Source organism: Dasypus novemcinctus, chromosome 17 (genome assembly GCF_030445035.2).
Source record: "Dasypus novemcinctus isolate mDasNov1 chromosome 17, mDasNov1.1.hap2, whole genome shotgun sequence".
Lineage (NCBI taxonomy): Eukaryota > Metazoa > Chordata > Mammalia > Cingulata > Dasypodidae > Dasypus > Dasypus novemcinctus.
Window position 1 is genome coordinate 8,776,108 of NC_080689.1, and position 14,583 is coordinate 8,790,690.

General features: G+C 42.0%; 1 protein-coding gene across 1 annotated transcript in view; it reads left to right on the forward strand.

The window, feature by feature from the left end:
• The window catches only part of SLC9A2 (solute carrier family 9 member A2), a 96,911-nt gene that overhangs the window by 62,976 nt on the left and 19,352 nt on the right, over positions 1-14,583 (forward strand). Inside the window, exons 4-5 of the mRNA XM_058278255.2 lie at positions 4,000-4,217; positions 4,610-4,812. Coding sequence (XP_058134238.1) covers positions 4,000-4,217; positions 4,610-4,812 — 421 coding nt within the window. The remainder of the gene's footprint in view (positions 1-3,999; positions 4,218-4,609; positions 4,813-14,583) is intronic.

The window sequence follows — 14,583 nt, forward strand, 5'->3', positions numbered from 1 at the left end:
AGAATGCAAGCGGACACAGAACACACAGTGAATGGACACACAGAGCAGACAACTGGCGGGGGGGTGGGTGGCGGGCAGGAAGGGGAGAGAAAAAAAAAAAAAAAAGGAAAGCACATCTGATTTGCTATTATTTTCCTCGACCCCAGCCCCAGCACAGAACGTGGGCCAGGTTAGATGTTCAGAACCTGTTTGTTGATACTAAATTGTTACTCAAAATCATTAACTCAATATGGAGATTAGGAAAGGGAGAAATGTATGGAAGGTGCAGGGAATTTGATTCAATGACAAACGCCATTAAAAATAAGGGTATAGGGAGTGGATATGACACAAGCTTCAGTGCTTGCTTCCTGCGTAGGAGGTCCCAGATTCAGTTTCTGGTGCCTCCTAAAAACAAACAAAAAAACAAACGAAAAAACTAACTCAGGGAAGCTAGTGTGGCTCAGTGATTAAACACCACCTTCCCACATATGAGGTCCTGGGTTCAATCCTGGCCCCGGGACCTAAAAAAAAAAAAGGTTATATTGGGAATATTAAAGGCCAAATGTTTTATGTGAGGAGGAAGTTTTCGCATCAAGTAATTATATTAGAATTTTCTAAATCGTCTCTTCAGGTTGTGATTGCGGTGTAGCTGTCATGCCAGTGATCTTACAGCCCGAGGCTGAGGGGCCGCGGACTGCGCGTGTGGCACCTTCACGCATTGATGTGATGATGGAGGAAGCCGCTTGCCCTCTCTGTGTGTGCATTCCACTGCGGGGCTGTGGCATGACACTGTTCCCAGGACACTCCCGGCCACACACTCCAATCCCCAGTAAGGCTGAGCACAGAGACAGCGAAACCCTTCAACTGTCAGGGGTGACCCTCAGGAGGGGCCTGCCTTGCGTGCACCTCCCTGCCTGAAGGGGACTCTAACTCATTTGTGGGTTTGTGCCCTTCTGATGCTCTTTAAGGTAAGGTGGTTGGACTTCAAGCCAGATTACTCTATAATAAAAAATAATCTCTTTGTAAAGAAAACACCTCCAGTCTCTGCTTGAGAGGCCGCGTGCATTAAGCCGTGCGTCTGGACCAGAACAGGGACATTTGGAACATTTGTCCCCAGCCCCAGGGTACGTGAGTGCACTGGACCATGCACATTTTCTGAACAGGGCGCCACGTGCCGGGGCCTTCGGCACCTCCAGGGCCTTTCTCCAGGGGTCTCCCTTGATGCTGGTAGGAAACCACATCAAGTTAGAGCAAAGTGTCTGGCACACATACGATCGTCACTCCTGGTGTCATGTGAAGAACATAAAGCCCTGGAAAATGACCTTCGACATTCGTGTGAAGTTAATTTATTTTTATACTTACACCAAAGCTGCATATTAAAAATCATTCTGAGTAGAAATGTTTGTTCATTTGTTCACGTAGTGAACTTAAGGTTACTGCTCTCTCCAGGCTCTCTTGCCTGCTGCTGGTGGAGGTACTGGGATTTCATGGCAAGGCGGTGGGATAGAGCTGTCACCAGCCTCTGCCACCAGCTGGATGTGAGCAAATGAGACTGCACTCACCTGGCACCACCATTCGCCACTCGGGAGATGAATGCAAGCAACAGAGCGGGGGGTCCACGCCCCCACCCCGGAACCTGTGTGATGTCACCTTACATGGCAGCATTGCAGATGTTGATATAAGCTGAGGATCTTGAGATGGGGAGAATTGACCTGGATTATCCGGGTAGACGTGACATCATCCTGAGGGTCCTCTTAAGAGGGAGGTGTGAGGGTCAGAATCAGGAAGAAGAAACGATGACAGAATCAGAGGCTGGAGTGACGGAGCCACGCTTCAAGGAATGTGGGCAGCGCTAGACGCTAGAAAAGGCCAGATGCTCCCTTAGCGTGTAGCTAACACAACCCTGTTGGCTTCCTGATTTCGCTCCAGTGACAATGAGTTCAGACTTCTGACCTAACAGAATGGTGGTGTTTGAAACTACCAAATTTGTGGTAATTTCTTCCAGCGGCAATAGAAAACTAATGTAAACAGGCTTATGCTAGAGAAAGGGGTGAGCATGGGCTTGGCAGGGAAAAGAGGAAATTGCTTCCCATTAGAGAATATTGGGCTCATTGGGAACTGAGAGAGCACAATGAGAGTGACGTCCCTTTTAAAGGTGCTGGCTTCGACTTAGAGTGCCTGGGCTAGGGTCTTGGTACCACCATTTACAGTAGCAGTGTCTACTGAGGAAGCGAACCTCTGTTTGCCTTTATCCTCTACACGATAAAGCTGGGAGTGATAATAGACTTGTCCCGACGCTCCTTATGAAGTTTAATGGATGTAATCCATACAAAGTGTTTGCACCAGGACCTGGCCCCGAGTAAGGGTGCTGTAAACATTCCCCATCATTCCCTAAGCCCTCAGCTGGTCAATGGCTTTGCCACAGGCATTTTATTAGCACATTTAATAAAGCCACTCTTTCATTTAGGGAACAACATGAATTATGCAGTCCTCACACCTGTATATACTCAAAAGACATACCTGCGGCTTTGGGGGCAGTGATTCTGTGGATAAGTTCATGGTCCTTGGACTGATGTTTTGTTTTGTTTTTGTTTTTTTAATATGGGAGCACAAAAACAAATACACATGTTAGCATAGAAACACATCCATGGCTTAGGTGTTTGAGTCTTAACTCAAAAAGCACTTAGGTTTGCATTCTGCTATTGAGCCTTATAATTAGAATAAGCGAGTTTTCTTAAGATGTCAGAAAAATCTCAGGATGAGGAAGTCCACTTGGCAGGACAAGGGAAGAAGGGGTGCATGTGGGCTCATTGTAACTCTAGGGATGTGAGAATATGGAAACTTTCATGAATCATTACCAGCAATTTGTGTCAGGTAATTGCTCAGTGAAAGGTGAGGCAACTCATTCTAAATCTGTCGTTCTGTTTCATTCAAGTGACCCCCTGATAATGAAATCTCTTTGGTACTTGAGAGTAACTAGATCTCTTTAGCTGGAACCCAAAATTATGTGTGACACACTTCATGCTAAATTTTGCTCTCTGGGTGGCAGTTGAATTGGGCAGGGGTAGCATTCCTGACAGAAAGAAGTATGGGTGTACAGTAAGGTAAGAAGGAAATACAGAGCAATGGAACAATTGGGAAATTAAAAACAGCCAGTGCATTTGGTATGTGCTGGGATGGGGGAAGGCCAGGGGTGAAACTGGAGTTGTCATTTGGGGAAGTCTGTGAAGAGTTTTCCAAGCCATTCAATTCCAAGGGCATGCAAAGGTACTATATTAAAATAGATATCATGTGAGTAAATACAAAGTCTTTGATCCCAAAGTCTTGGAAATTCTGGGGAAATTAAGTAAAAGAAGTTCCTTTTCTATAGGAATTCTCAGAGCCTATTAATACATTTTGAAGTTCCTACAAGTGGTAAACAGGAAAGAGACCAGAAACAAAAACATTGGGCTAAAATGAGAGATTGAATTCAAGAAATGTTCAGGATGAGAAATTGGAAACCATCGGTGACCAATTAGGTGGGGATCGGGGCACAGTGGAGGTGTGGCAAGGGCGAGAATTACTGGAAACGTGACCCCAGTTTCAAGGGTAGGATTGGCAACAGTTTAGGATTTTAGGCAATAGAGGGATAGAGAATATATAGGAGAAGGAATTGTTTTATAGGAAGAAAATGAGTTTCAGTTTATTTTGGACTTGTTTTGTTGGGGATGCCAGCAGGCTAGTTGACGATGTCGATGTCCATAAACACCTGAGAATTGGGATCTGGAGTAAGGAATGCTAGAGGGACTCAAAGCTGTGCAGAGCCAGGTCGTTCAAGCCAGGAGTATTGATGAAAACCTCCAGGGGAAGGAAATTTTACAAGATGTACATAAAAAATTGCAATTGCTTATAAAATCCAGTCAAGAATGTTGTAGTTATGGGCAGAAGCGTAGAGCCATAACTGATTTCTTAAGTGCTGACCATTGCAGTCTGATTAGGACTGATGTCATGCTTAAAGAGAAGCTGTGTCCTCTCTTTCAGAATCACTGCCTGTGCAATGACCATGAATAAGTATGTGGAAGAAAATGTATCGCAAAAGTCCTACACGACCATCAAGTATTTCATGAAGATGCTGAGCAGTGTCAGCGAGACCCTGATCTTCATCTTCATGGGCGTGTCCACGGTGGGCAAGAACCACGAGTGGAACTGGGCCTTCGTCTGCTTCACCCTGGCCTTCTGTCTCATCTGGAGAGCACTGGGTAACTGGCCCTTCTTCCCTAAATGACCGCTCGGCTCCACTGACTGAAAGATGGCCTGTCCTTCCCCTTTTCTTGCTTCTGCTCTGCTCCTCCTCTCCCTGCTTCCTGATGTCTCCTTCCTTTCTTCCCAGAGTTTCTTCCTGCATATGTTCATGAAGCAGTTAGACCCCCTAGGCCTCTGTGATGCCACATTTTTGCCCATTATTTTGGAATAACAACAGCAGAGGCGCAAGAGCCTCATAGTTCTCATAAGGCAGGTGGAAAGGGCAAGAGCCCTGGGGCCCTTCTCTTAAATACTTTGCCCAGTTGCAGAAGCTCGAAAACAATTCCACACATTTTCCTGTCTTGGCCTCACTGGGCTCACTTTCTTCTGGTTTTATCTTTCTTCTCAGGCGTTTTTGTCCTGACTCAGGTCATTAATTGGTTCCGGACAATCCCGCTGACCTTCAAGGATCAGTTTATCATCGCCTACGGCGGGCTCCGCGGGGCCATCTGTTTTGCACTGGTGTTCCTCCTTCCTGCAGCTGTGTTTCCCCGGAAAAAACTGTTCATCACAGCTGCCATCGTTGTCATATTCTTTACCGTCTTCATCTTGGTAAGTAGGGTTTTTTTCTCCCAGAAATGGCTGTCCTTGTCCCTGGAGAAAACACGATCCTTGTCAGACTCTCCTTACGCATTCCTTTCTCAAGATGCCAAATGGCAAGGTGTGTTGAAGCTTTGGTAGTAAGATATTAGGGAAAATGATATTTCCTGTCTGGATTCATGTCACTGGGCTGGCCAGGGACCTAAGAGTCCAATTTTGTCACTTGGCCTGTACAGCGGAATTGTTATTTAAGGAAACTTAGTTACGTGATCTAAGCTTACTACTGCAAAACTGTGATTGCTAATCCTTTTCATTTGTCATACTCTCTGATCTAGTAGATGTACTTGTTAGACGCTGGTTGTACAGGATAACCTTCCAACAGCTATTTGACAAGAACTCACTGCTTAGCTGCGCCTCCCTTGAAAGAGTGGAATGTATGAATACAGGTTTGATATTGAGGGGCAGAAAGTATGCTGGAAGGGACATGGACCTCTGTCTAGACTCTGACTTTGCAAGTTAGTTATCTCTTGAAGTTAATAAGCCAGGATGACTGAAGCTTTATGGAGATCATATTTTGTGCATATTTCTTTTGTACATATTTATTGGACTCCTGCTGTGTGTCCGGCAGTTCTATAGGATCTTGAATCCATGCATGAACAAAATATTTAAAAGGTTCCTTTGGAATTTGCATTTTAGTGGGGGTGGCAGGCAGTAGGCAATAAACATAATAAATAAGTAAATTATAATGACTGTTAGAGGTGAAAGATGCTAAACATAAAGGAAATGTAGGGGATCAGACATGATGAGGATGGGGTGAGGGAGGTGCAATTCTAAAGAGAATGGTCATAGAAGGTCTCAACGAGAAAATGGCATTTTCAAAGACTTGTAGGAGGTGAAGAAATGAACCAAGAGGAAGACTATCCCAGGCAAATGGAACTGAAGGCCAAAGGTTTGAAGGCAGTGTGCTTTTGGTCAGCGTGGCTGGAGCGGAGTGGAGTGTGGGGAGTCTCCTGGGAGAATGAGGTGAGGGAAATTCCAGAGTCCTCAATCCCATAGGGCCTTGCAGGCCCCTCTAAGGACTTCAGTTCTTTTCTGGGTGAAATGGGAGCCATCAGAGGTTTACTTTGCAGAAGAGGGGTGTGGTCTGACTTATTTTGTAAAAGCATTATTCTGGCTGTTGAAAATAGACTGTTGGTGGCAAGGGTAGAAGTGGGAACTCCAGTGTGGAGGCCAGGGCCATCATCCTGGCAAGATGAGGGTGGTGGAAGTGGCGTTTCGTGAGATGTGGTGAGGTTCTGGAATGCATTCTAAAGGTGGAGCCTACAGGCTTCCCTGATAGATTGGCACGAGAGAAAGAGACACGGGTTACTCCAGGGCTTTTGGCCTGAGCAGCTGGAAGGATGCCTTGCCCCCAAGTGATGGGGAAGGCCATGAATGGAAGAGGTATGTGGATGGGGTGGGGGTGGGACTAGTAGTTCAATTATGAGCAGACTGGGTTAGTAATGTCTATTAGGCTTCCCAGTGGAGATGCTGAACAGGCAATTATTATGAGTCTGGCATTCAGGAAAGAGGTCTGGCCTGTAGATTTAAGTTTTAGAGTCATCAGCAGATGGCTGGTATTTAAAGACAAGAGACTGGATGTGATCACCAGGGGAGTAAAAATGTAGACAGAAGAAACAAAGAGAGGACCATGGACAGCCCTGAGGCCGCCCAACCTTAGAAGAAGAGGGCAGCAGCCAAGGAGCCTGGGAACAAGTGGTCAGTGATGAAGGAGGAAAACTGGGAGGTGTTTTGTTGCATTTTACTTTTATTTAGCTCAATTCTAAGCACTTTCTAATTTAACGCATTGAATTCTCATAACAATTCTAGAAGGTATCACTATTATTATCCCTGTTTTATAGATGAGGGCATTGAGGCACTGAAACTGACATTAAGGAATTTTTCCAAGGTTACACAGTGGAGCAGAGAGTTGAACCCACTTTATTCATAACCCTAAAGTGCTGAGCAGAGTGTCCGGTATATAGCAAGCAGTCAATATTGTTACTTATCATGACTCACCTCCTTTCTTCTGGTCAGTTCTCCAAAAAACAGTTCATCCTTCATCCATGCCTCAGAAGTTTGAGAATAGTGGATTGGATGGAATCAGATTGGAGAAGGTTGCCTTGGGACAACCTGTCTGTCTTAAGAAGATGGCCACTGTCTGTTATTGATTTTATCATCAATACATTTGTATTAGTCAGCCAAAGGGTTGCTGATTCAAAGAACCAGAGATCTGTTGGCTTTTATAAAGGGTATTGATATGGGGTGAAAGTTTACAGTCCAACTCAAGGTTGATTTCTCACTCAAAGTCAGTTGCGATGTGTTGAAGCAAGATGGCAGGTATTGTCTGCCTGGTCTCTCCTTCCTTCTTCCTCTTAATGCTCCTGGGCCCAACTTCTTCCCATCTCAGCTGTACGCTGAGGGCTCAGTTGGTTTGTTCTTTTCAGCTGCAAACCATCAGATGAGTGGCTCATCTGTCCCCGGGGCTCCAGCATCAAAGTCCTCTTCCTTTCTATGGAGCTCTTTCTTTTCTCAAGTATCTGCTTCTATTCTCTTCTTGAGCAAGTGTCCATTTATATAGCCCACCAAGGGGACAGGGACTTAAACTGTGTTATACTCTCCTGATGTGGTCAAATCAAAGTTCTAATCTTGATTTAATTAAGTAAACTTAAAACCTTTGAATTTAAATCAAAGGGTATTAGACCCAGAGGAACAGATCAGTTAACACACATAATCCTCTTTTTGGAATTCATAAATAATATCCAACTGCCACACCTTTATACCTCTGAAGCCCTTCAGCAATCACTTCTTTGTGTCAGGCACTCTGACAAGTGCGTTCATATACACATTATCTCATTTCACTCCCACCACAGACTTTTGAGATAGAGACCAGTGTTCTGTCTAAGGAAACTGAGGCTCAAAGAGGGGAAACAGATGAAGCCAAGAACATACGTTTTATAAATGACTGAGGATGAGATGGAGCCCAGAAATGTCTGACTCCATGAAACAACTATTAAGCTATATTTGCTTTATTAAGACATTATTTATCAGGTTATGGGCAGTAATAGTTTCAGTTTTGCCTGCTTAATTACACCTAGGGGTTTTGGTTCAAACATCCCATATAGGGTTTGAGTCCCCTCCTTAAAAGCAAGGAGACACTGTGGAGTCTTCTAGGAGGAGGGTGCAGAAGCTAATGTCCCTCTCTCTAGCCTTGCAGTCTTGTTAACAAGTCATCCAATGTCCTAACATCACACCTTGCCTGAGGCAACACTGTGAAGTGAATCATTTTTGCTTGGAGCATTTTCATCTCTCATGGAGCTTCCTAGGACAGACTACCTGAGCAGAAAGGTGGGCTATAGGTTGAGCAACTGCACCCCCTCTTCTGAACCCTGCCACCCCTGTCTTGACCACCCAGAGTGAGTCAGGTCAAAGCTTATTAAATGCTTTGGAATTCCTCTCCCATTCTCTCAGAATTAAGGTGTCAGATTGTTTGTGATATATGAAAATAGGACCATGTTTGTCTAGTGCGACTAGGAACTAGGCTTTTGGGAGATGAGTATCTCAACTGATGGTCCACGTAAGTGCTTCATAAATATCTACAGGACCAAACCAATTTCATCCCCCCCCCAAAAAAAAAAATTCATGGGCATATTCATTTGTAAAATACAGCAAAAATTACTTAATAGAAAGATATAGTTCAAGAAAAGACATATGTATACAAGCTCATTTTCTTAAGGTAATAGATTCTACAGACATAAAATTATATTTCTGTAAATAGAATTAGAGCAAACACAGTACAGGAAAAAAGGTCTTGCAAAAAATGCACTGAAAGTATGTAAAGGTGATTAATATAGAATATTATTACACTCACAATTTTTGATCATCCTGGAATCACGACTAAACCAAAAGATTATAAATGAAATATTGGTTCCCTTATTAAATGCCTACATGCCTACTTTGAATGGACACCAGGTATATTAATATTTTATGATTTTAAACTGACAAGTTACTTGCTTCTTGACTGTTAATAACCTAATCGAGATTGGATTTCTATATTTATCTCATTATGGACTAATAAATAGTTTGAAGACTGGCCCTGATCAGTGGAATGGTACCACTTGGCAGGTCAGGTTTTGAGAAGTACTGGTTTAAGTTAAGTGATAAAAAATACTGAGAACTTTTTTGTTCCATGCACCAGGCTGTTTGTTGGTAATACTCAAATGGACAATGCGTAATTCCTGCTTTCAAGGAATTCACATTTTCATAGTGAAAGCAAGTAAAACATGAAAATATAGTCTTCACTCAGACATCATAGAAATGGAAGCACCATTCCTGTCCTCAAAGTGCTCATTGGAAAAATGGCTAATGCCAGAGATAAACAGTTTACTGAGCTCCTACTATGTGAATGGTCTGTTCTGGTGGGATAAGGGGGGTGAGAATCGGGCCCTCACGCTGTTTACTTTTTGTAAACATAGACCAAGAATACGTAAGTAAGGAAAACATGAGATTGTGGTATTTTGAGAATTGAGTAGTGGGATGTCATGGGAAGTCTGGCCCCTATAGATTTTCTAGCAAAGGTCTTATTGCAGAGCTAATATTTAAGCTGAGAGGTGAAAGACATGGAGTCAGCTAGGATGTGGGCAAAGGACATTTCAGACAGAAGGAAGAGCTGATGCGAAAGTCCTAATATAGGGACTTGATGAAACAGAAAGAAGGAACAAAGTGGTTAAGGGAAAGTGGAAATAGGAAGAGAGAGGAAGCCACACATTGGTGAACTTCGAAGGCTGGGTAAGGAGTTTGATTTTATTTGAAGGGTGATGAGAAGAGTTTTAAGCAGGGGAATAATTTATGTTTTAAAAAGATTTCTCCGGCTGCTGGGTCAGAGAATGGATTATAGGGGGTAAAAATGGAACAAGGAGACCCATTTGGCTTTGTCTGTGGAGTAGCCAGACCAAGAAGTGATGAAAAAAAAAGTAGATGAACTCTCATTTATCTTGGAGGAACAACAAGATTAGGTGTGGGAAGTGAGCAAAAGCAGTATCAAGGATAACTCCTAGATTTTCAACTTGAACATCGAGTGGTGTGGAAAGTAAGGAAACTTGGAGGGAGTAGGAAGGCAGGGAGACGAGATGTCAGGGAACGTGTGAGAGGAGGGAGGGCTGGAAGTCAGGTAGGTGATGTGAGCCGGGCCGCATGTTCTCAGTGAAGCTGAAACATGAGTGGTAGAGAAGAGAGATGAAGGTGGGTAAAACTTCTATGGGTAAGGATAAAGAACTGTGTCAGAAAATGGAATAATTGGGAATCGGACTTGGCCCAGTGGTTAGGGCGTCCGTCTACCACATGGGAGGTCCTCGGTTCAAACCCCGGGCCTCCTTGACCCGTGTGGAGCTGGCCCATGCACAGTGCTGATGCGCGCAAGGAGTGCCCTGCCATGCAGGGGTGTCCCCCGCGTAGGGGAGCCCCACACACAAGGAGTGCGCCCCATAAGGAGAGCCGCCCAGTGCGAAAGAAAGTGCAGCCTGCCCAGGAATGGCGTCGCACACACAGAGAGCAGACACAGCAAGATGACGCAACAAAAAGAAATGCAGATTCCCATGCCGCTGACAACAGAAGCGGGCAAAGAGAAGAACACACAGCAAATAGACACAGAGAACAGACAACTGGGGTGGGGAGGTTGGAAGGGGAGAGAAATAATAAAAATTAAAAAAAAAAAAAGAAAATGGAATAATTATGTTAAATTTGCTACTCAAAATATAAAAATACCGATTTAGAAGTCCATGGTGGAGATATTTGGGGTCAATACTTGGTGTCTGCAGACACATCTGCTGGGCAGCTTTCGCTTCTTATTTGGTCTAAAGATAGTTTGTTAAGCTCACTTGGGTGAACTTGGCAAAGAGGAATTGCTATAGTTCCATGCTTGCTGGTACCTTCCATTCACTGCTTTCTTCCCCAACCGTTGGTGCACTGATTGGAGACAGATGCTTTACTAGGGCTTGATGCCTTGACTCTGACCTCTTTCTCTCCCTCCCATTTTCCTACCTACCTCTGGTCCATCAGAATGTAGGAATGCATGTATGCACACACACAGACACTCCCTTTAGACCTTCAGAAAGGATCTTTTTTCTAGACTACATCAATAATTAAGGAACTCAGTAAAAGAAGCCTGGAAGGGAGATGCTTAATGGGTTACAAATATAGTAGAAATGATTAATTATGAATCTATGCATAAAATTTTGCCTTCCAAGTAAGAACTAGGTCTTCTTCAAATGCTAACTTTGATGTTGATGGATGTATCATTAAACTTCAAATGTCTTTCCCCCTTATTTCAGTGTTTTTTATATGATGAGCTCTTCTACACTGATACTACACAGTCAGCACTATCTTATGAAACAGAATTTCATTTGATGTGGAGTATTTGATATCAAGGTTTATAAAGAGAATTTTAACATTCCTTGATAATCTGAGAAACTAGCCTCTTAATGAAGCATATTATGTTGTCAGAATGTAGTTTTGCTTGTGAAGCATTAAATGAGTAAGCAATTCAGATTCCTTGGACATTTAAGTTCATTTTTTCCTAAATAAGATTGCTATTGTTGTATAAAATATTAAGTTCTTTCTCATATTTAAAAAAAATTACATACAAAATTGGAGAATGTGTGTTCCACTAGTAGGTTCCAGACTTTAAAGTAAGGCTGCCCTGGGAGCCTCAGTTAACACATAGAAAATGGCACCTTCTTCCCAGGGAAGAGAGGGGAAATGTGCATGTAACACTTAATACCTGTTACAAAGGTTTTCCCTTTATTAGAATAAAATTTTATTTGAGAAGTTGTAGGTTTATGGAAAACTCATGCAGGATGTACAGAGTTCCCATATATTCCCTGCACACATGCAGTTTTCCCTATCATTAACATTTTGCATTAGTGTAGTTCCTTTATTACAATTGATGAAACAACATTATTATATATTATAATTGTACTATTAACTATATCCATGGCTTACATTAGGAATCACTGTGTTATGCAGTCCTATGATTGTTTAAAACTTTATTCTAGTAATATATATACAAAATAAAATCTCCCCTTTAAACCATATTCAAATACATAGTTCAGTGGTATTGATTACATTCACAATGTTGTGCGACAACTACCACCACCATCCATTATCAAAACTTTTCCACCATTCAAATTAGAAACTCTGTACCAATTCACCATTAATTCCCATTTCCCTACCCCACCCCAGCCTCTGGTAATTTATATTCTAGTTTCTGGCTCTGTGAATTTGCTTGTTCTAATTCTTCCATATCAGTGAGGTCATACAATATTTGTCCTTTTATGTCTAGCTAGCTTATTTCATTCAACATGATATCTTCAAGGTTCATCTATTGCATGTGTCAGTACTTCATTTCTTCTCATGAAATATATTCCATTGTATGTATATACTACATTTAGTTTATCCATTCCTCTGTTGGTGGACGATTGGATTGCTATCATCTCTTGGCAACTGTGAATAACACATGTGCTATGTGTGATGTACTATGAACATCAGTGTGCAAATATCTGTTCAAGTCCTTGCTTTCAGTTCTTTTGGATTTATACTTAGAAGTGGGATTACCAGGTCATATGAGAATTCTAAACTTAACTTTCTGAGGAACTGCCAAACTGTTTTCCATAGCAGCTGCACACTTTTACATTCCTACTAACAATGAACGAGTGTTTATATTTTTCCACATGCTCACCAATACTTGTTATTTTCCTTTCGTTTTTTTGCTAGTAGCCATTCTACTTAGCATGAAATGGTATTTCGTTGTGGTTTTAATTTGCTGTTCCCTACTAGGTAATGATGATGAGCATTTTTTCATGTGCTTATTAGCCATTTGTAGGTCTTCAGCAAAATGTCTATTCAAGTCTTTGCCCATTTTTTAATTGAGCTGTTTATCTTTTTGATGTTGAGCAGCACTTTAAAGATTTCATCCCACTGTCTTCTTGCCTCCATGGTGCCTGATGATAAATAGGCACTTAATCTTATTGGAACTCCTTCATACATGACATGTTGCTTTTATCTTGTAGCTTTCATCACTCTCTTCTTGCCTTGGCATTCAAATATTTGACTGCTATGTGTCTGGGTATTCTCTTCAAGTTTATCCTGTTTGAGTTTCTTTGGGATTGTACATATTGATGTCGTCTGAATAATTTGTGAAGTTTTCTGTTATTATTTCTTTGAATATTCCTTCTGCCCCTTTTTCTCTTCTCCTTCTGGAACTTCCATAATATGCATATTGGTTTGTTTGATAGTGTCCTACAGGACTCTGAGGCTCAGTTTGCTTTCTTAAAATCTTTTCTTCTCCTCAGTCAATCATTTTAGCTGTCTTGTCTTCAAGATCACCAGTTCTCTCTTCTGCCAGCTCCAATCTGCTTTTGAAACCCTCTATGGAATTTTTCATTTCAATTATTGTGGTCTTCAACTCCAATATTTCTATTTGATTCTGATGTAAAAATTTTATCTCTTTATTGATATTTTCATGCTGTTCTTTCATTGTTTTCCTGATATCATTTAGTTCTTTCTCTGTGTTTTCTTTGCTTTCTTTAACGTAATGTTGTAAAGTCTTTGTCTGATATGTCCAAAGCATGGTCTTCTTCATTGGTGGATTTTTGTCTTCTTCCTTTGGATGCATCATCATTTCCTGTTCTGTGTCTACTTAGTTATATGAAAGAGATTTCCTTTAGTGCCAAGAGATAACAAAAACAAACCAACCAATGGGGAAAAACCACCTTTCACTGTCTTTGAGAATTGCCTGTGTTGGCTAGTGCTCTCCTTGAGTTTAATCTTCCTAAGAATAAAATCAGCCTGAAGTGAATGTGAAGTGCAGGGTCTCTCCATCTTTCCTGAGCCTGTTTTTGTTCTGGGCTCTGGCTTGTTAGCGGCCTTAGGAATTTGAAAGACCCTTCCTGTAGTATGAATAAAAGCAGGTAATTCTTTACCTTGGACCTCTTTGACTTAATTGTTTGTTACTCTGCGTTAGCAGTCAGCAAGCTGCTGCTTCCTGCAGGGCACGTTCTTGGATTGTGAGCCCAAGAGGCGTTCCCTGGTTCAGTCTTTAGGACACTAGCCGATAGATTGGGACGGACATCCACGCACCCCCATGTGCATATAGGGCTTACTCGGCTCTCTCCTGAGGGGCCAGGAAGGGCTCCGCAAACTTCTGCCTCTTTAAAACTGCATTTTCTTGAATTAGTACTCACACAGTTACTGTAATCCTTTAACTGTTTTCTTGGAGTTTTGAGAAAGACGTTTATACTTTTTGCTTGTTGAAATATTCTGGGGGGAATGGCACCCTGGAGCACCTTATACCATCAATTTGATCAACCGGAGACCTCTGCTATAAAATTTAATTTTATGATTTGCTGTATTTTAATATAAAACACAGAAGAAAGAAAAACATAACTCTTTTCAATATGTTTTCCTTTTCTCTGGGAGGAAAAATGGTTTGAGTACCATTATTGTTTAAATAACCCTTATAATCATGTGGCAGAGATAATCATGTGGCAGAGACCTGGAATTCAGGAAATCCACGTTGGCTGGAATTAAGGAGATGGCTGCCTGAGTTAGTCTCTTCCATACTAGCTATATGTTCTACTGTTAATCACGGTCCAGAACTGAGAAGGGTCTGGGATCTACCGAACTTGTAATCAAATAATTTAGTCTCTTAATATTTCATGGATATTGGCAGAAGACACAAGATTCTTG